Source organism: Salmo salar, chromosome ssa09, assembly GCF_905237065.1.
Source record: "Salmo salar chromosome ssa09, Ssal_v3.1, whole genome shotgun sequence".
In the NCBI taxonomy this organism is placed as follows: domain Eukaryota; kingdom Metazoa; phylum Chordata; class Actinopteri; order Salmoniformes; family Salmonidae; genus Salmo; species Salmo salar.
The window spans coordinates 121,903,447-121,924,507 of record NC_059450.1 but is presented as its reverse complement, the minus strand read 5'-3'; the positions used below and the strand labels follow the sequence as shown (position 1 = coordinate 121,924,507).

At 43.8% G+C, this 21,061-nt stretch overlaps 2 protein-coding genes across 2 annotated transcripts in view; both read left to right on the top strand.

Moving 5' to 3' along the window:
* Nucleotides 1-272: 272 nt before the first annotated feature.
* Nucleotides 273-11,910, top strand: LOC106612623 (atypical kinase COQ8B, mitochondrial). Its single transcript, XM_014213960.2, has 15 exons — nt 273-545; nt 914-1,095; nt 1,308-1,634; nt 2,116-2,182; nt 2,517-2,588; nt 4,494-4,610; nt 4,806-4,891; nt 5,717-5,857; nt 6,251-6,332; nt 6,500-6,593; nt 6,918-7,059; nt 9,469-9,576; nt 9,933-9,998; nt 10,221-10,307; nt 10,615-11,910. Exons 2-15 carry the CDS (start codon nt 916-918, stop codon nt 10,921-10,923), a joined length of 1,878 nt encoding a protein of 625 aa, XP_014069435.1. The 5' UTR covers nt 273-545; nt 914-915; the 3' UTR covers nt 10,924-11,910.
* A 1,647-nt stretch (nt 11,911-13,557) lies between these two features.
* LOC106612624 (numb-like protein) overlaps nt 13,558-21,061 on the top strand; it is a 76,014-nt gene continuing 68,510 nt past the window's right edge. Inside the window, exon 1 of the mRNA XM_014213963.2 lies at nt 13,558-13,881. The gene's annotated coding sequence lies outside the window, so the exon portion shown is untranslated. The remainder of the gene's footprint in view (nt 13,882-21,061) is intronic.

The window sequence follows — 21,061 nt, the reverse complement described above, 5'->3', positions numbered from 1 at the left end:
ACTGTTTCTCTCGGTTGGGCGCTTTCTCCGGTGAGATACATTTCACCTCTTGCAAATTGAATGACAATTATGAGACGAAAGATAAATGATTGTATATATTTTTTCCTTGGTCAATTTTTGGGGGAAGCCTGGCTTTCCTTGGCATCCATAAATACACGCCACTGAGCATCAGCACCATCCTCAAGATTTTGTAACTACATTCCAAACACGTGCATGCTCCCTCATGATACGCCCATTAATATGTTATTGGCCATTCGGTTACCGTAGCCACACCTTTCACTTCTCTGATTTGTTCAGTGGACGGACTTTCCTCCGTCAATCATACATTAAATCATTGAAACGTGGCGTAGGATTGGTCTAGGGATATTACGCCCACCTTCTCCTATTTTGCCCGGCACAGTTGGACCACAGGCACGTCTGTCAATTTAGTCAAACCTCTATTTCCGGGTCTGAAAGTTGTTGCAAAACAGCGTCCATTGACTTCACGGGCAAGAGGACAGTCGTCAGCTACTCCAAATTCTATAGAAATCATCCCTTCATCAATAGTAAGTGACTGACAATTCCTCGGTATATTTTAAACTATCTAGCTAAAGTTAACTAAGTGATTCATTAGCTCTGATGTTGGGGTGTGAAGCCTAGCTAACTAACTTAGTAGCTAGTGTGAACAACGTGCTTGGGTTAAATCTATTCATTCAACGTTACCCAAATTCGATTGTGTCGTAACTGCACCACTATCTTCACTTGGTAATTAAACGATATAAGTTACTTATATAGCCTGTGAGGAGTGCAGGTCGAAGTCACACGTGTGTGCATTACATGTCATGCATACTGAATCTTCTTCAATGATAAGCCAAGCTTAGACTAAATGTATAGGTAGCTAGATTGTTTAAAGTGTGTTGTGTGTCCTTTGCAGAGATGCTAGCTGAGGTGTTTCAGGTGCTGCGGGGAGCAGGGAAGGTTGGCCAAGCGTTTGCCAACACCCAGGAGGAGATGCTGAGGCTAATGGCCTGTAACTCCACGCTGGGCACTGGGGTCAAAGCTGCCCAGGAAGTGGTCGAGGGCGCCATGGGCACAGTCATGGGTGGTTCTGCCATGGTATGGTCACACGGGAGAGAAGGGGGGCCTTTCTACACACATCAAATAAATAGATGTACATTGGAGACATTATCACAATTCAATGCCCTTTTCAGCTTTTAGGCTGCATAAAGTGTTCTAGTACTCTGCCAAATATAATTGCGTGCACCATGGTGTCTATTGCCTGCAGTGACATTGAATGAGGCACTGAATGTGACGTTTTCCATATTCAGCAACAGTCTATCAAGAATGATGTGTTCCCTGATGCTGAGGGATGGGAGGAAATGGATCCGGATGAGGCTGCTAAATGGGCGGTAGGCTCTGAATTCCCCCCAGGCCCAGGGGCCACAGAGATGCCCAGTGGAGTTCCTCTCAGCCCAGTCCGGGGTCCAGGGGGAGCAGGCTTGCCTGGCCAAAGTGCCCGGTTCCTGCACATCGCCTCGACGCAACGCCACACCAGGTTTGTCCATGACTCGGTAGTGGCCAGACTCACCCCAGAGGACATCAAGAAGGCCAGGGAGTCCAAGCAGGCACTCTCCAGGCCTATTGTTAAGCAGAAGGTCAGTGACGTAGGCTTACCTCCTGATTGTCTGGGCTGTTCCACTGACTGGGTTTTGGGCTGGCTTTGTAGTTGTAAATCATGATGGAGACATTGGGGGTTAAGTTGGTCTTTGCTATATTAGGAAATCATTTCCCCATTTTCTAAAGAAGTATGCAATGGCGGTCTTTATACATAGGCCTACTGTACTGTGCTTCTCATGAATATTGTAAATATAAATATATCCTCTGGGATGAACCAATTTTTATATAGGCCTACCGACGTGGTACTGTATTACTCCAGGTATGTGCTATAGCTGAAACATGGTGGCATGTAGTCTCTCAGGCCCTTATGTTATGTAACATCTCTTACTGTGCAGTGTTATCCTTTGGCACGAGACTGGGGTCTTTTAGCCTAAAATAATTTAATGTTGTAGCTCAAATTAGCTAATTTGATTATGTTTGGTGTTAGATATTGTTTTAATGGAAGTCTCATTTTTACAGCTTAGTGATCGTGCAAGAGAGAGGAAGGTCCCTGCCACAAGAATCAGCAGGCTGGTCAACTTCGGGGGTAAGAGTTTCACTGCAATGAATGGAAATCAACCCAAGATATTGCAGTTTTATTAGGTACACCTATAGGATTCTATTGATAGAATGCCATACAACAGATGCCTAAAGAAACATGACCCAGCCAGCATGCAGCTATATTACTCAATCAATCAATATTTCTAGTACATTATTAAATCAACCATTATAGTCATTACAGCCCAGTCCCTATGACCTTGAGACTTAAATGGCACATGTGTATGATGGCCAGACAAAGGAGAGATCGGTGTGCGTCTCAAGTGAAACAATGTAGTGGTTGTAACACTTACAATAGTTCCTTATGTCTGTCTCGTTGGCAGGTCTGGCAGTCGGGCTGGGACTAGGTGCCATTGCGGAGGTGGCGAAGCAGTCTATGGGAGCAAAGCGTGCAGGTACAGTTGAAGTCGGAAGTTTACATACACCTTAGCCAAATTCATTTAAACTCAGTTTTTCACAATTCCTGACATTTAATCCTAGTACAAATTCCCCGTCTTAGGTCAGTTAGGATCATCACTTTATTTTAAGAATGTGAAATGTCAGAATAATAGTAGAGAGAATTATTTATTTCAGCTTTTATTTCTTTCATCACATTCCCAGTGGGTCAGAAGTTTACATACACTCAATTCGTATTTGGTAGGGTTGCCTTTAAATTGTTTAAATTGGGTCAAACGTTTCAGGTAGCCTTCCACAAGTTTCCCACAATAAGTTGGGAGAATTTTGGCCCATTCCTCCTGGTGCAACTGAGTCAGGTTTGTAGGCCTCCTTGCTCACACTCGCTTTTTCAGTTCTGCCCACAAATTTTCTATAGGATTGAGGTCAGGGCTTTGTGATGGCCACTCCAATACCTTGACTTTGTTGTCCTTAAGCCATTTTGCCACAACTTTGGAAGTATGCTTGGGGTCATTGTCCATTTGGAAGACCCATTTGCGACCAAGCTTTAACTTCCTGACTGATGTCTTGAGATGTTGCTTCAATATATCCACATAATTCCCCCCCCTCATGATGCCATCTATTTTGTGAAGTGCACCAGTCCCTCCTGCAGCAAAGCACCCCCACAACATGATGCTGCCACCCCCGTGCTTCACGGTTGGGATGGTGTTCTTCGGCTTGCAATCCTCCCCCTTTTTCCTCCAAACATAATGATGGTCATTATGGCCAAACAGTTCAATTTTTGTTTCATCAGACCAGAGGACATTTTTCCAAAAAGTACTATCTTTGTCCCCATGTGCAGTTGCAAACCGTAGTCTGGCTTTTTTATGGCGGTTTTGGAGCAGTGGCTTCTTCCTTGCTGAGTGGCCTTTCAGGTTATGTCGATATAGGACTCGTTTTACTGTGGATATAGATACTTTTGTACATGTTTCCTCCATCATCTTCACAAGGTCCTTTGCTGTTGTTCTGGGATTGATTTGCACTTTTCGCACCAAAGTACATTCATCTCTAGGAGACAGAATGCATCTCCGTCCTGAGCGGTATAACGGCTGCGTGGTCCCATGGTGTTTATACTTGTGTACTATTGTTTGTACAGATGAACGTGGTACCTTCAGGCGTTTGGAAATTGCTCCCTAGGAGGAACCAGACTTGTGGAGGTCTACAATGTTTTTTCTGAGGTCTTGGCTAATTTATTTTGATTTTCCCATGACGTCAAGCAAAGAGGCACTGAGTTTGAAGGTAGTCCTTGAAATGCATCCACAGGTACACTTCCAATTGACTCAAATGGTGTCAATTAGCCTATCGGAAGCTTCTAAAGCCATAACATCATTTTCTGGAATTTTCCAAGCTGTTTAATAAAGACACATGTAAATGTAAACTTCTGATGCACTGGAATTGTGATACAGTGAAATAATCTCTGTAAACAATTGTTGGAAAATGACTTGTGTCATGCACAAGGTAGATGTCCTAACTGAATTGCCAAAACTATAGTTTGTTAACAAGACATTTGTGGAGTGGTTGAAAAACAAGTTTTAATGACTCCAACCTAAGTGTATGTAAACTTCCAACTTCAACTGTAGGTTCCTCCATGCATCTCTGAAACAGACCCTGAGATGAAGATGATAGATAGTCACTGGAGGTTGTTTGATTGGCTGGCAGGCTGGCATTGTGTTGAATCTGGACTGATTTTGAAGTTCCTCTCAATATAGCTTGGTTCACCATTGAATGTTATGATATACAGTATTTCTCATGTACGAGTGTAGTTACTCCGGTCTTGCTCATGAATTCAGACCTTAGTTTGTTTTACTCTATGCTTGCTTCTCTCCTTCATTCTGATTCCGTAATAAACTCGACCATGTCTCTCTCAGAGGGTGCCCTGTTGGACTCTCCTCTCCTGTCCGAGGCCAATGCTGAGAGGATAGTGGACACCTTGTGCAAAGTCAGAGGGGCAGCCCTCAAAATAGGACAGATGCTCAGTATACAAGGTATAGTGGTCTACCCTTCCTTCTGTCACCCATCACATTTATCTTTGATGAATTCAATTGGAATACTTGTTGGATGGTTATGCTGTATCTATAAAGGCATTATAGATGCTATATTACATCCTATGTAAAGTATTACCAATTCAACACATTATGCATACTAGGTAAATTTAACACGTGTTGTGTTCTTCCCTGTAGATAACTCCTTCATAAACCCCCAGCTACAGAAGATCTTTGAGCGGGTCCGACAGAGCGCGGACTTCATGCCCGCCTGGCAGATGAATGTGAGTCATGCATACACTGAAATTATTGTAAAAATAAATACATGTATTTAACCTTCATTTAACTAGGCTAGTCAGGCCTCCCGGGTGGCGCAGTGGTCTAAAGAGACTCTGGGTTCGAGCCCATGCTCTGTCGCAGCCGGCTGCGACCGGGAGGCCCATGGGGCGGCGCACAATTGGCCTAGCGTAGTCCGGGTTTGGCCGGCAGGGATATCCTTGTCTCATCGCACACTAGCGACTCCTGTGGCGGGCTGGGCGCAGTGCACGCTGACCAGGTCGCTAGGTGTACAGTGTTTCCTCCGACACATTGGTGCGGCTGGCTTCCGGGTTGGATGCGCGCTGTGTTAAGAAGCAGTGTGGCTTGGTTGGGTTGTGTATCGGAGGACGCATGGCTCTCGACCTTCGCCTCTCCTGAGTCCGTACGGGAGTTGCAGCAATGAGACAAGACTGTAACTACTAACAATTGGATACTACGAAATTGGGGAGAAAAGAGGGTAAAAAAAAATAGGCTAGTCCGATAAGAACAAATTCTTATTTACAATGACGTCCTACACCGGCCAAACCCGGACGATGCTGGGCCAATTGTGCGCTACACTATGGGACTCCCAATCACGTCCGGTTATGATGCAGCCTGAATTCGAACCAGGGTGTCTGTAGTGACGCATCTAGAGGTGCAGTGCCTTAGATTGCTGCGCCTATCGGGAGTCTTCTTGAACTTCAGACATTGTATAGTAATATTGGGCATTCCACTGCTACGACTGTTAGCAAGTCATTTTGGAATCAAATTGGATTTCAAGACTGTCCGCTCTGCTGTGTATGTGACTGCAGAAAGTTCTGGAGGAGGAGCTAGGTGCGGGCTGGAGGGAGAAGCTGTCGTCGTTTGTGGACAAGCCCTTCGCCGCCGCCTCCATTGGCCAGGTGCATCACGGGATGCTGCAGGACGGCAGGGAGGTCGCCATGAAGATCCAGGTGAGGGATGCCATACATATCCTTTGGCATCCAAAGAGAACCAGGCTCCAATTCCAGGTTCAGTAGTATAGTAGCAATACTAATGGTATCAGTCAATGACCCATGAATAGAGGTTTTATTTGTCATTGTAAAATGTAGATTATTTATCTTTGTCTGAAAAAATAAAAATAAAAAGATCTACCTAAACTTCTGACCCCTAGTTAAGGGTTGGTTGCCTTTTTTTAACAGTTACTTGTAAAAAAAAAAAAAAAAAAAAAAAGGTTATTGTTCTGGTAAGGAGATTTTCGCAGTGTTTTGTCATGGGAGTTCTAAAATTAGATTCTTGATATTCTCAGACAGTCTTTGTTCTTTTCTCATGTAATTCTGGATGTCTGTTCTCTCTCTTCATTGCAGTACCCAGGAGTAGCTGAGAGCATCCACAGTGACATCAACAACCTGATGTCTGTTCTGAAGATGAGTATTGTTCTACCCGACGGTAAGGGTTCAGAAATCCAAACTAATAGTAATTTATTCAACTTATATAGCACTTTTCATTACTAAAATAATCTACTTGAATGCTTTGTAGTGAGAAAGATGTCCTAGTATTTGGGAAAATGCCCTCAGGAGGCTGCCTAACTTACATTGACATTTATTTTCTCACAGGCTTGTTTGCAGACAGTAGTCTAGAAGTCCTTCAAAGAGAGCTTGCGTGGGAGTGCGACTACAAGAGAGAGGCGGAGAGTGCCAAGCATTTTAAGTAAGCCCTACACCACTGAGTCTGTCATAAAGCATGATGTCTCTTCAGAAGCATAATTAACTTGAATAGCCTGTAGTAGTCCTCTTAGTATATCCAAATGTTACTATACAGTGAGTATAAATTAAATACCACTTTCCACAGTATTGGGGAAGCTGGCCCTCATGTGATTTCTATCTTTATTTATTTCAGTTCCTGTCAGGATGATACGCTCTCTAATGCACTGAATCTGATGGTAGTACAATTTGTGGGCCTGTTGTGTATTGATGCATAGCAATGTACCAGCTCAGTCCTGTTGAGCAGATTAATGATTTCTGTCTGCCTCAGGTCACTTCTGGCGGATGACCCATTTTTCCACGTTCCATTTGTGGTGGACGAGCTCTCAGGAAGGAGGGTTCTGGCCATGGAGCTGGTGTCAGGGTTACCGCTGGACAGCTGTGTGGATCTGGATCAGGAGACAAGGAATCAGGTTAGAGTTGACCTCCACCCAGGAGAATAAACATTGGGTGAATGTGGTGAATGGCCATTTTCCTGGTAGCGCTGTGGGGTGAAGTTGTGGCCACATCATTGCCTAACCTTAGTCTAACTCAGTGACTGGTTGACTGACTGGAGACCTTTTTTTGTAGCTCTGACTGCCCTTAACCCAGAGTTTCCCAAACTCGGCCCTTCGGACCCCAAGGGGTGCACGTTTGGAGTTTTTTGCCCTAACACTACTAGAGGTCGACTGGTTATGATTTTTCAACGCCGATACCGATTATTGGCGGACCAAAAAAGGCCGATACCGATTAATCGGCCAATTTTACAAATAAATAAAAAATATATACATTTTTATATATATATTATTTGTAATAATGACAATTACAACAATACTGAATGAACACTTTTATTAACTTAATATAATACATTAATAAAATCTATTTAGTCTCAAATAAATAATGAAACATGTTCAATTTGGTTTAAATAATGCAAAAACACAGTGTTGGAGAAGTGCAAAATGTGCCATGTAAAAAAGCTAACGTTTAAGTTCCTTGCTCAGAACATGAGAACATATGAAAGCTGGTGGTTCCTTTTAACATGAGTCTTCAATATTCCCAGTTAAGAAGTTTTAGGTTGTAGTTATTATAGGAATTATAGGACTATTTCTCTCTATACCATTTGTATTTCATATACCTTTGACTATTGGATGTTCTTATAGGCATTATAGTATTTCCAGCCTAATCTTGGGAGTTGATAGGCTTGAAGTCATAAACAGCGCAATGCTTGAATCAGCGAAGAGCTGCTGGCAAACGCAGGAAAGTGCTGTTTGAATGAATGCTTACGAGCCTGCTGCTGCCTACCACCGCTCAGTCAGACTGCTCTATCAAATCATAGACTTAACTATAATATAATAAACACACAGAAATATGAGCCTCATTAATATGGTCAAATCCGGAAACTATCATTTCGAAAACAAAATGTTTATTCTTTCAGTGAAATACGGAACCGTTCTGTATTTTATCGAACGGGCGGCAACCCGAAGTCTAAATATTGCTGTTACATTGCACAACCTTCAATGTTATGTCATAATTATGTACAATTCTGGCTAATTAATTATGGTCTTTGTTAGGAAGAAATGGTCTTCACATAGTTCGCAACGAGCCAGGCGGCCCAAACTGCTGCATATACCCCAGACTCTGCTTGCACAGAACGCAAGAGAAGTGACACAATTTCTCTAGTTAAAAGAAATTCATCTTAGCAGGCAATATTAACTAAATATGCAAGTTTAAAAATATATACTTGTGTATTGATTTTAAGAAAGGCATTGATGTTTATGGGTAGGTACACATTGGTGCAATGACAGTGCTTTTTTTGCGAATGTGCTTGTTAAATCATCACCCGTTTGGCGAAGTAGGTTGTGATTCAATGATAATTTATCAGGCACCGTATTGATTATATGCAACGCAGGACAAGCTAGTTAAACTAGAAATATCATCAACCATGTGTAGTTAACTTCTGATTATGTGAAGATTGATATTTTTTTTTATAAGTTTAATGCTAGCTAGCAACTTACCATGGCTCCTTGATGCACTCGCGTAACAGGTGGTCAGCCTGCCACGCAGTCTCCTCGTGGAGTGCAATGTAATCGGCCATAATCGGCGTCCAAAAATGCCGATTCCCGATTTGTTATGAAAACTTGAAATCGGCCATGCCAATTAATCGGTCGACCTCTAAATACTACACAGCTGATTCAAATGATCAAAGCTTGATGATTAGTTGATTATTTGAATCAGCTGTGCAGTGCTAGGGCAAAAACCAAAATGTTGCACCCCGTGGGGTCCCGAGGACAGAATTTGGGAAACCATGCCTTAACCGTTAGATAGGTTGCTAAGCTATGACTCTGCAGACCACCTGTATAATGTGCTCTGCTCAGTTGTCATTGATATGAAGATATGCATATCCCTCCCAAACTCTGAAGCAATAAATCATACGCCATTGTCTCTACACCCAGAAGTAGAGGAATCATTCATATTTATTAGAAGTGATTGTGGAATTTGGTTTAAAATGACTCCAGGGTTCTTACTTTGTGAACAGACAACGTTTCACTCACGATTCAGCACCTGTGGCGTTGGGATTAAATGAAAACGACAGATAATGGAGAGCATTATTAATACTTTAAAAGGATGCTCTAAAACCACATTTCTGACGCAACACTATGCACATGGCTCATTTTGACCAGCAGGGGGCAGTATCCCAAGTCGAGTGGTGACACGGATATCACTCACACTATGTAGGGGGTGCATCCCAAATGTCACCCTATTCCCTATTTGGTGCCATTTTGGGACTCAGTTTAGGAGTGATAAACTGCCCCCTGTGGTCCCACATCTCCTCTCCCCTACAGATCTGCTTCAACATCCTACAGCTGTGTCTGAGAGAGCTCTTTGAGTTCCGCTTCATGCAGACGGACCCCAACTGGGCCAACTTCTTTTACAACGCTGAGCAGAACAAGGTGAGAGGGCGAGTGAGCCTGTGACGAGATGCTGGAGCTGTCTCATCTGGCACCCTATTCCCTATATAGTGCGCTACTTTTAACCAGAGCCCACAGGGTGCGCTGATTTTTATGTAGGGAATAGGGTGCCATTTGGAACTTAACCTCATTCATCAGTACCATGACTCTGACCTTCAATCATGTTTTTGTATTAAATAGCTTTTATAATGGATGTATGAATACATGTACATAAAATGTATCATACATTTTCATAAGAACATACCACTTTATTCCCCGCATTCATGAACATGTGATGGTGATTGTTGTTTTGGTGGGGATGTTTCGTTGTTAAACCTCCGCCCGCTGTGTGTCTCCAGATTATTCTGTTGGATTTCGGTGCGTGCCGGGATTACCCTGAGGCCTTCACAGATGATTACGTACAGGTAAATTAATCTGAGTCCTGTGCATTAACACCCAATGAAAGAAAATGGACCGAAGCAGGGATGGACTACCTTGACAACGTTTTGCTATGGTGTGCCCTAACAATTACCTGATGAATGACAGATCCCATGAATATTTTAGACCCAGGAGCACAGCATATCAAATGGCTTTGATTTTGTTCTCTGTAACCTTTTGATGACGCAAGTTGGTCTGTCTGTGTCCAGGTGGTGCACGCAGCCTCCATCGGAGATAGGGAGACTGTGCTGGAGAAATCCAAGGACCTCAAGTTCCTCACAGGGTTTGAGGCCAAGGTAAGAGGGTATTTTTGTGCAGTGATAACCATAGTGTCATGACGCGTATACATTTTTTATGTGTGGTTTATGACATCACCCTTCTCTCTCTCTGTTCCCTTTCTCCTCTCGTTCTACTGGGGCGGTGTTGTGTACATAGCCATTTACTTTTCTACACTTTTGAGTCAGTAATAAAAACAGAGGGACATGTAATATTATACATTTTAAGACCATCATAAAGGTTCATACATTCTTATAACAAGTAATAAAGCGTTATACATGCAGAGTGTTACCGAGTTGTTGTGTTGAAAATGCCCCCTCTCCCCAGGCGTTCCAGGAAGCCCACGTGGAGGCAGTGATGATCCTGGGCGAGGCCTTCGCCAACTCTGACCCCTTTGACTTTGGCACCCAGAGCACCACGCAGCGGATCCAGAGTCTGATCCCCGTCATGCTGCGTCACCGCCTCACCCCGCCCCCCGAGGAGACCTACTCCCTGCACCGCAAGATGGCCGGCTCCTTCCTTATCTGTTCCAAGCTTGGCGCCAAAATTGCCTGCAAGGATATGTTCCTGGACATCTACAACTCCTACCAACAGCGGCGGCTGGAGAAGGAGCAGGCTGCCCAAGTCCAGGCCTAGATGGGGTCAAAGGTCATTACTAGTAGTCACCCTCTGACAGCACCCTAGTGGGCAGAACTCCCATGGCTGTGGACTAGGTTTATTTAAGAGAGGGTAACTGTACTACATGGGTGATCTACTGACTCCCAGTACTTTGACTGTCAGTGACTTGATGCCACTCCACCACTCAATGACGTGGGCTGTAGTGGTAGGTGGAGCGGTAGGCGGAGCGTCTGCTTCTATAAAAGAACACAGAAAGAAACTCTGGCATTTGTTTGATTCAATCACTTGAGATTGGTGTTAATAATATTTGTTTAATGTAAAGGTATGATGGCCATATAACTGATTTGAGCTGTGTCTCTGTTGGGTGGAAAAGGTAATATGTTTTGAGTGTTGGTTTGTGTTTTTGATGTGCCCTGGTCCAATGGTTTCCAACAAACTGTCATTTTAATGCAGATTGATTATTACATGTTAATGCCACAAACATGGCATTTGTTTCTGAAAATGGCATTGTTTGTACTAAAAGGCATTTTGACACTGAAAGGTTATTTGGACATAATTGTACACACTACAAATATTACTCTTTCAAATATTGTTGCAATCTTCCAACAGGTCTATTTTTGGCAAAAAAAAATGTTTGGGAGATTTACTATTTAATGGCAGAAAATATCTTCTATACTAGTCTCAATATACAAGGCTTATTTCAATGCCTATTTGGGTTGCAGTATTAAGCCATCTTGTGAATGTATTTCCATGAGATGTTAGAAGAGCAGTGTGTATGTATTTTAAAGGACTGTTTGATGGAAACCGTAGAAGATGTCCTTAAACAGTGTAATAAAATATTCCTGCTAGATGACACCAACTGTAAAAAGCCTCGGCATAAATATGTGCGTTGACATTTTCACATGATATGCTGTACATGCACTTTGGGACTATACTTCCGCTCCATATGACAAATGATTATTCTGTGGGTTTCCATCCTTGCAATAAACAGTTGACTAAAATGGAGACCTTTAGCCACTGGCTTGCTGTTTAAACGGTTTAATTCAGACCCAAATGGGGAGGACTAAGCTCAATTTCTCCAATAAGACACATTCATTTTGTTGCAACGGTTTGCACTAATGAATATACCCCTGTGCTAGCAGGCGCTTGCTAGTAATGAGGTAATTTGCCTGCTCAGTAGGTAACATAAAAACCTTTTGACATCTTCACTCTGATGATAAGAGTTTGGGCAGGGAAGTGAACGTCAACTAACTGGCTCTTGTGTTACTGTATATGCTACTAAACTCTATGTTCACAAGGAGAAGCACTGTACACAGAGATGAAGGTTTGCTGCTGTGAGCCCTAGCTGTTGGACTCGCTTCATCACTCATTTTACATTTTAGTCATTTAGCAGACACTCTTATCCAGAGAAACTTACAGTAGTGAATGCATACATTTCACACATTTTTCTTTTTTTCCCCGTACTGGTCCCCCGTGGGAATCGAACCCACAACCCAGGTGTTTCAAACACCATGCTCTACCAACTGAGCCACACAGGACCTGTGAGTTATTCACTGTTCATGTCTCTGAACTGAAATAGAGTAGACCTTCCAGGGTCGACATACACAACATTATGATAATAGATCCTAGCACAGTATAAGACATCAGTGTATTTGTTTGAAAACCTTAACTATTCTTTATGAGAAGAGGAGTGCTGCACTGAAGTCCTGTAGGCACAAGCTTTAAGTTACACAAGTACGCATGTAGGGCCAAACGAGTATGAGTGTTCGTATTAATTGCCACTTCTTAAGACATGTATTAACTAAGATGTAATGACTAGCACTAACACTGGGAAAGGAAAGGCTCAGTGATGTAGTATACCGTAATGGAAAGTTGGATTGCAACAGTGCTAATAATGACCAGATGGTTTTAGTTTATATCGGCATGAAAATTGACATTTTATTAGGCACATAAATTATTAGCACATTCCACTGTGTCTTGCTAAAAGCTGATGTCTACTGAAACCTCAAAGTCATTTGAGGAAAACTATTTCTTAAAGAAGTTAAATCCGGAGACTTTTTAGGATCTTCAGTCAGAATTGATCTCTGAAGCTTTTTATCCCACACATCAATCATTCAGTAGATTCTCATCCACAATCTTGAAGGCAGGACATCATGGCATCTTCTGCCTGACAAGAACACATTTGTCCATTTAAAGCCCATTTATTTTAGTCTTAAATACCAATTTAGGTTTACTACAATCCAACTTGAAAGAAAAGAGCTGTTACTTAAGTGGCAATAGTGTAGCCACTTTTTAGAATAATTATGGGCTCCCGAGTGGTGCAGCGGTCTTAGGCACTCCATCTAGAGGCGTCACTACAGGACCATGGTTCGAATCCAGGCTGTATCACAACCGGCCGTGATTGGGAGTCCCATTGGGCAGCGCACATTTGGCCCAGCGTCATTCGGGTTTGGCCGGTGTAGGCCGTCATTGTAAATAAGAATTTGTTCTTAACTGACTTGCCTAGTTAAATAAAGGTAAAAAAATATATACATAAAAAAAAACACACGGTGGCGCTGTAGAGTGTCTGAAAAATGGGTCCGTTGTGTTTTTGTAAAACTTTAATGGCTAGAGTAAATTTGCATGTCAGGGCGTCTGTGCCAATAGGCTCGCTCAGAAGGCAGGGCCAGCGAGTGGAGTTGGGAGAGGAACCCAATCTGTGCGACAGTAACTGCACAGTCAACTAAAGCATAAATATTACAAAACATTTATCGAAATCGTTATTTACTGCTCGTCTTGTTTTTTTGTTTTATTTTATTATAAGCGGATTGACTCGTACAAATATTTGCATCAAGAAGACCACTTACCCGCATCGCATCATCGCTCCATCCAATGTTCATGAAGACATTCTGAAATTACATGTTCTTCCATATTTCGTTGGGATTGGATTACACAAAAGGCGGCACGGACTCACACAATTATTCACTCTTCTCATTGGTGAGTTCACTCTATATTCCCTATACCCCATACCGTTATTTATGGGGACTTGATGTTTTAGTTGATTTTGAATGGTTAATAATGAATTAATCTCCGCGCGTGGATGTCTCGGAAGTCTTCTTCGTTTTCAAATCCAAGAAATGGGATCAATTAGTAGGAACAAGATGCGAAACAATTTATATCTATTGAAAAATAACTGCAGCCAATAGTTTTGAAATAGGCTATTTATATGCATGTAATATGTTAAATGATTTGCAGTGTCTGCAGTAGCCTATGGTTCAAACCCTTACAAGCCGCTCTGCATTGTCGAATCATTACATTCTGAGTCAGATGTATACCATTGTATTCTGCTTGTGGTGTAGAAACATGATCTGGGTTTTATTGAAATGTTAACTATGAAATATCTGTGTCCAGTGTAATAGAGCCATATGCCCACCTTCTATCGTGTTCTGTGCGGCTGTAGTTTTTGCCTATTCATCTCTACAGTAATACATTTCAAAAACGCGCCCCGCATTTTTATACGACGCATGCCTGCAATGAAACACCTTATACTCTCATGTAGGCTACCTGTCCGCATCCTCTGATATGGCGAAGGGAACAGTCAACTGGAATAGTATAGGTGCGGCTGAAAGGAAGTGTAGTTTTGCTACTGTATCCTATTGTAATGGAAGGCTATAAAGAACATCAGTTTTGTGGACCTTCCTTCCGGCCATGTGGGAATGGGTGAAGAACGACAAGCCAGGGCCGGTATGGAGGGATCGACACTAACATTATGCAGAATATATGACTGGTTTCACTGGTGTGTAAGCCTAAGACTATGGTAATACTATGACACAATGACTTGCGGGTTCTAATACTCTGGTAGGATGGCTGAGATATGTGTCCAGACCAGCGTCCGGACATTGACCCCAGATGTTCCCCACACTATACACTCAGCCCCTTGTTAGAAACCAATGATGATTGAGGCTGGGGGTGATGATGAGGATGCATCATACTGTAGCAGGCATTCAAGTTTCTTGTCATCCCATCATGGCCATACTTATAGGCCCTGCCATTGGGGCCTTGTTGCCACCATAAGGCAAAAATATGTGACTCAGCAGAATGTAATACATTGACAGATGGTGCTTATGTGCTGTATTGATCTGTGACTCCGCCCTGAGACAGAGAGCAGGGGTAGATCTCAATTGCATAGTCCTCGAGTCATCTCTCCTCGGCTCCTTCTCAAAACCCATTGGATGAGAAAGCTAGAGTTCCTCCCCTCTCGAGGAGTATGCAATTGGGATCTTCCCAAGGACTCCTTGTGGCCAAAGTGTTGACAACTCAAGACAGGTTTTACATCAAGCCACCCACGCGTGAAATACCCCCATCATCCTATGTGCAAAGCAACACCAGGAATGATCTATTGAGTACCATGTGTATTTATAATTTAAAATAAAAAAGCTGTTTAAATGCTTGAGTTGACATATAGGTATGCATATCATGTATCGATAAACAACAGTGCATTATAACATTCTTTACATGTGTCTTGATTGCATACCTTACATTCTTGACCACAGCGGATCATGTCAGTCTGTTGGCCTCTGAGTGTTATGGTTTCCCCTCCTTGGTGTCACATGCCGAGCATTAACAATGGGGACAGTGTGGCTCACCTGCCTGTATAGCTAGAAAGCTGCATGGGCAGGACTCTCCAGGGTAGGGCTGGGTCTGACCTGGGTGCCGCACTGTAGTGCAATGACTTTAAACTTAGGCCTATTGTCTTGGCTGGTATCGGCCCATTTTAATGCAGCCCACTAAGAAATGGTTGAGGATTTGGGTGAGGAGCATGTACAGTTGAATGAGCAACTGTTTGCCTTGCAACTCCTCATCTCCCCAAACCGTTTCCCTTTCCTTTTAGTTAGATTGCAGCGTTTAAAGTTGGCACCCTTTTGTTAGCCAGACGGACATACGGAGGGACAGACCAGCTGGGCCCACAATGGGAGGTGGTCAAAGGTCATCCAATCAGCGGCGAGTTGAGCGGTAGCCGGCAGCGGAGGGCGTTGCTCCCTTTGTGATAATCAGGGTGTGACTGGTAAACAACGGGCTGAACTTCCACACCACTCTGACCGGCAGTGTTTGAATATACTGTTTAGGGTTTTGGCATTGTAACTTCCAGTCGAGAACATGGGAGGTGCCTTTTTTGTCCAGCCCAGTGATATATAGGTTACTAAAGGAAGTGACTTTGGGATGTGCTATTCTTGTTAGCCTCTGTGACAATTATCATGTTTGTACTCTGAGTCTGTGTGAAAGGGACTACGCTCCACTAGTAACCTAGCATTAATTATAGCAGTCTATTTTGGGTGGCTGAATTAATCACAGAAGAAAGAGGGAGAGAGAGGGAGAGAGAGTGAGAGAGAGAGAGAGAGAGAGAGAGAGAGAGAGAGAGAGAGAGAGAATGGGAATTAGCCAACAGGGACAAAAAAGCTATTTGTCTCCTGTTCTCTCTCAGCCCAACAGAAAAATCCTCAGGTCATTGGAAATGATTACATCAACGTGTGCATAGCTTTGAGCCAGAAGATTCTCTTGTCTTCCTCAATTTGTATTTCTGTCAGCTGCTTTTTTGTACACAGTCATTCGTACATTAGAACTTTCTGATCTTCTCTGTGCCTACAGTGCCATGCAAAAGTATTCATCCCCCTTGGCGTTTTTCCTATTTTGTTGCATTTCAACCTGTAATTTAAATTGATTTTTATTTGGACTTCATGTAATGGGCATACACATTGGTGAAGTGAAAAACAAAACAAATTATTTAAAAAAATTCAAAAAAGTGGTATGCATATGTATTCACCCCCTTTGCTATGAAGCCCCTAAATAAGATCTGGTGCAATCAATTACCTTCAGAAGTCATATAATTAGTTCAATAAAGTCCACTTGTGTGCAATCTAAGTGTCACGTGATCTGTCAAATGATCTCAGTATATATACACCTGTTCTGAAAGGCCCCAGAGTCTGCAACACCACTAAGCAAGGGACACCACCAAGCAAGCGGCACTATGAAGACCAAGGAGCTCTCCAAACAGGTCAAGGACAAAGTTGTGGAGAAGTACCGATCAGGGTTGGGTTAAAAAAAAATATCTGAAACTTTGACCATCCCACGGAGCTCCATTAAATCCATTATTAAAAAATGTAAAGAATATGGCACCACAATAAACCTGCCAAGAGAGGGCCACCCACCAATATTCACGGACCAGGCAAGGAGGGCATTAAAGAGACAAAGAGACAAAAGATAACCCTGAAGGAGCTGCAAAGCTCCACAGCGGAGATTGGAGTATCTGTCCATAGGACCACTTTAAGCCGTACACTCCACAGAGCTGGGCTTTACGAAAGAGTGGCCATAAAAAAATAAGCAAACATGTTTGGTGTTCGCCAAAAGGCATGTGGGAGTCTCCCCAAACATATGGAAGAAGGTACTCTGGTCAGATGAGACTAAAATTGATATTTTTGGGCATCAAGGAAAACGCTATGTCTGGCGCAAACCCAACACCTCTTATCAGCCCGAGAACACCACCTCCACAGGGAAGCATGGTGGTGGCAGTATCATGCTGTGGGGATGTTTTTCATCGGCAGGGACTGGGAAACTGGTCAGAAGTGAAGGAATGATGGATGGCGCTAAATACAGGGAAATTCTTGAGGAAAACCTGTTTCAGTCTTCCAGAGATTTGAGACTGGGACGGAGGTTCACCTTCCAGCAGGACAATGACCCTTAGCATACTGCTAAAGCAACACTCGAGTGGTTTAAGGGGAAACATTAAAATGTCTTGGAATAGCCTAGTAAAAGCCCAGACCTCAATCCAATTTAGAATCTGTGGTATGACATAAAGATTGCTGTACACCAGCAGAACCCATCCAACTTGAAGGAGCTGGAGCAGTTTTGCCTTGAAAAATTGGCAAAAATCCCAGTGGCTAGATGTGCCAAGTTTATAGAGACTTACCCAAAGAGACTTGCAGCTGTAATTGCTGCAAAAGGTGGCTCTACAAAGTTTTGACCTTATAGTTATGCACACTCAAGTTTTCTGTTTTTTTGTCTTACACAATAAAACATATTTTGCATCTTCAAAGTGGTAGGCATGTTGTGTAAATCAAATGATACAACCCCCCCCAAAAAATCTATTTTAATTCCAGGTTGTAAGGCAACAAAATAGGAAAAATGCCAAGGGGGGGTGAATACTTTCGCAAGCCACTGTATATGCTAAGTTGAGTGATTGGGTTTCTACCTAGTTAATTGCGTTCAGCCTATTGTCATTTTCATTAGAGCACTCAATGGCTGTGTATTTCCAAGAGGCGTATGTGTTTGTGTGTGTATGAGCGAAGGGAATGGTGCGTGAGAGCAATCATGCATGTGTGTTTGCGTCTGCCGATTTCCCCTTGGTAATCAGTGATTCCTCTGCTCCAGTGGCATTTTGGCTGCAGATAACAAGAAAGTGAATTGCTGTTTCTTAGCAGGGCCAAGTTGGATGCGGTCAGTGTGTGTATGAATGCCATTCCTTCGGTGTGACAAACAAGTGCAATCACCAAGAGATGATTGGGGTCGTGATCTTGTGTGATACACAGGTTCACGGTTGAACAGGTCTGACTCTGTGCTGCATGGTGGGCTTAGTTTGAGGTAGAGCTCTGTGTCTTCTGACAGGAGAGAAGTGGAGCCTACCGGGACTTTCTGAAGCACAATCTGCCAAGCACATGGCACGCTATTCATCTCGCTCCGTCAAGAGTGGAGAGAAGGGAGACAGAGAGGGTTGGTGAGGCTGGGTGCTTTTGGGGGGTTTTCGACGGGGGTGGGGGTTGGATTGGATGGCTTCACAGGTTGAATTATCCTGACTCATCCAGGCAAGCAACTCTAAACAGAGAGGACGGGACAGTAGCAGCCAGCAGGGAAGGACTTTTTCTGGGGTAAACAGAAGCAGTAGGTCCCTGGCAGGGTTTGTGTGTGTGTGTGTGTGTGTGTGTGTGTGTGTGTGTGTGTGTGTGTGTGTGTGTGTGTGTGTGTGTGTGTGTGTGTGTGTGTGTGTGTGTGTGTGTGTCTCAGAGCACGTCTCTGCTCTGTCAAGCGTCTAATTTTGGAACACGGTTGGTGGTTAAAACATTTGAGATGAAATTCTCAATCAGAGCCTGTCACTCTAATCACATCTGAGACAGAAGTGAAGATTGACCCCTGCTCCGTCATGTCCCTCACCTGGGAGGAGCAGAGGACATTATCACAGTTCCTCGTTTGGTATTACCGAGAAAACAACTCGAGCTATAACCTTAGCCATCAAGCTCAAGACGTGAGTAATCTTCATTGAGGTTTCAATCTTTTTTTTTCATTTGGAACAGCACAGTTCAGGCCACAGATCTGACGACACCAGCAGCTACCCGGAAGTTGTTTTGATGGCGCACTTTAAACTTCTTTGCCTCATCTGAGATACTTGACTGAAAGTAAATCTCGTTTGTTTAGTATCTGCCTCGGTCTTTGAGTATTATGCCTTTGAAAACAGTGCTTTAGAACCAATGCGTTCTGCCGTTCTAGCCAGACCGAGCGCAGAAATAGAAGAGACTGCTTTAGAAGAGACAGCTAATTGAGATCCAAAGCAGATGCGCGTGATCCCTCCAGCTGTGTAGAAAGTCACAGACAATGACTCATACCCTGAGAAAAGGTTACAGCAACAAAGTTACATCTGAGATGCACCCTGGCTACACATCATCTCTGTACAACATCTCTTATCCAGTTTCCATCCATTTTAGGCTTGCTAAAATATTTTGGTTTGGGAGAGTCTGCTGGCTTTGGATGACTGCTGGTTGTAAATTTGCAAACGAGACATGCTCCTTTCTCTTTTTATGGACATTACTCACCGTAACCATGGTGGTATCACGGCCAATTTGGAACATCTGGTTCGACACGAGATACTCCGCATGCTTTCTCTCCCACTTCACCTCGTACACTCTGCCCCTCTCTGCCCTCCCCTGCCCCTCTCAGCCCTGCCTCCCAGTGTGCCTGTCTACAACCCCCCAGCTGCTCCCCAGATGTGGCAGAGTCACCCAGCTGTTACCCGGAGTTCCACTGGGAAAGACAAAGAAAGGGGTTGGGAGAGAAGGATGGAGGGAGGAGGGAGGGAGGGAGAGATGTCTCTTATTTCACAACCGACACCAGTCCCAGGGGCAGCAGGTAGCCTAGTGGTTAGAGTGTAGGGGCGACAGGTAGCCTAGTGGTTAGAGTGTAGGGGCGACAGGTAGCCTAGTGGTTAGAGTGTAGGGGCGACAGGGAGCCTAGTGGTTAGAGTGTAGGGGCGACAGGGAGCCTAGTGGTTAGAGTGTAGGGGCGACAGGGAGCCTAGTGGTTAGAGTGTAGGGGCGACAGGGAGCCTAGTGGTTAGAGTGTAGGGGCGACAGGGAGCCTAGTGGTTAGAGTGTAGGGGCGACAGGGAGCCTAGTGGTTAGAGTGTAGGGGCGACAGGGAGCCTAGTGGTTAGAGTGTAGGGGCGACAGGGAGCCTAGTGGTTAGAGTGTAGGGGCGACAGGGAGCCTAGTGGTTAGAGTGTAGGGGCGACAGGTAGCCTAGTGGTTAGAGTGTAGGGGCGACAGGGAGCCTAGTGGTTAGAGTGTAGGGGCGACAGGTAGCCTAGTGGTTAGAGCTTTGGGCCAGTAACCGAAAGGTTGCTAGATTGAGTCCCTGAGCTGACAAGGTAAAAATCTGTCGTTCTGCTCCTGAACAAGGCAGTTAACCCACTGGTCCTAGGCTGTCATTGTAAATAAGAATTTGTTCTTAGCTGACTTGCCAAGTTAAATAAAGGTCAAATAAAAAATCCTTCAGCTGCAGAAGAGGCCAGATCCTAGTTGTTTGCTCATAGCGGGTCTAGAATGTGTTACCCTTGACCCCAAACCGCTGGGGGGTTTCCTTTTTAACATGTCCGACCGTGATGTCCTCCACAGAGGGAGTGGGAACTGCTTTGGAACCAAGATGTAGTGGAAGGTCCTTGCTGTGTGAGGCAGAATCATACAGAAACCTGGTCACATTGCCTGGGAACTGCGTACATTCACCGTATGAAGATGTAGGCCTACAGGCTTACATGGTCAGATAGTTGCACTTTAAACTGAGGACCTGCTGTATCCCTGAGGAACCTCAGGGATTTGAATGGAGAAAGTGGCCTTTTCGGGACATTGACTACAGCCAA

Coding starts and splice junctions, on each gene's coding strand:
- LOC106612623 (XM_014213960.2), top strand. CDS start 916: ATGCTAGCTGAGGTGTTTCAGGTGCTGCGGGGAGCAGGGAAGGTTGGC. Junction 2,183..2,516: donor CAGGCTGGTCAACTTCGGGG/GTAAGAGTTTCA, acceptor TCTCGTTGGCAG/GTCTGGCAGTCGGGCTGGGA. Junction 6,594..6,917: donor GAGAGTGCCAAGCATTTTAA/GTAAGCCCTACA, acceptor TGTCTGCCTCAG/GTCACTTCTGGCGGATGACC.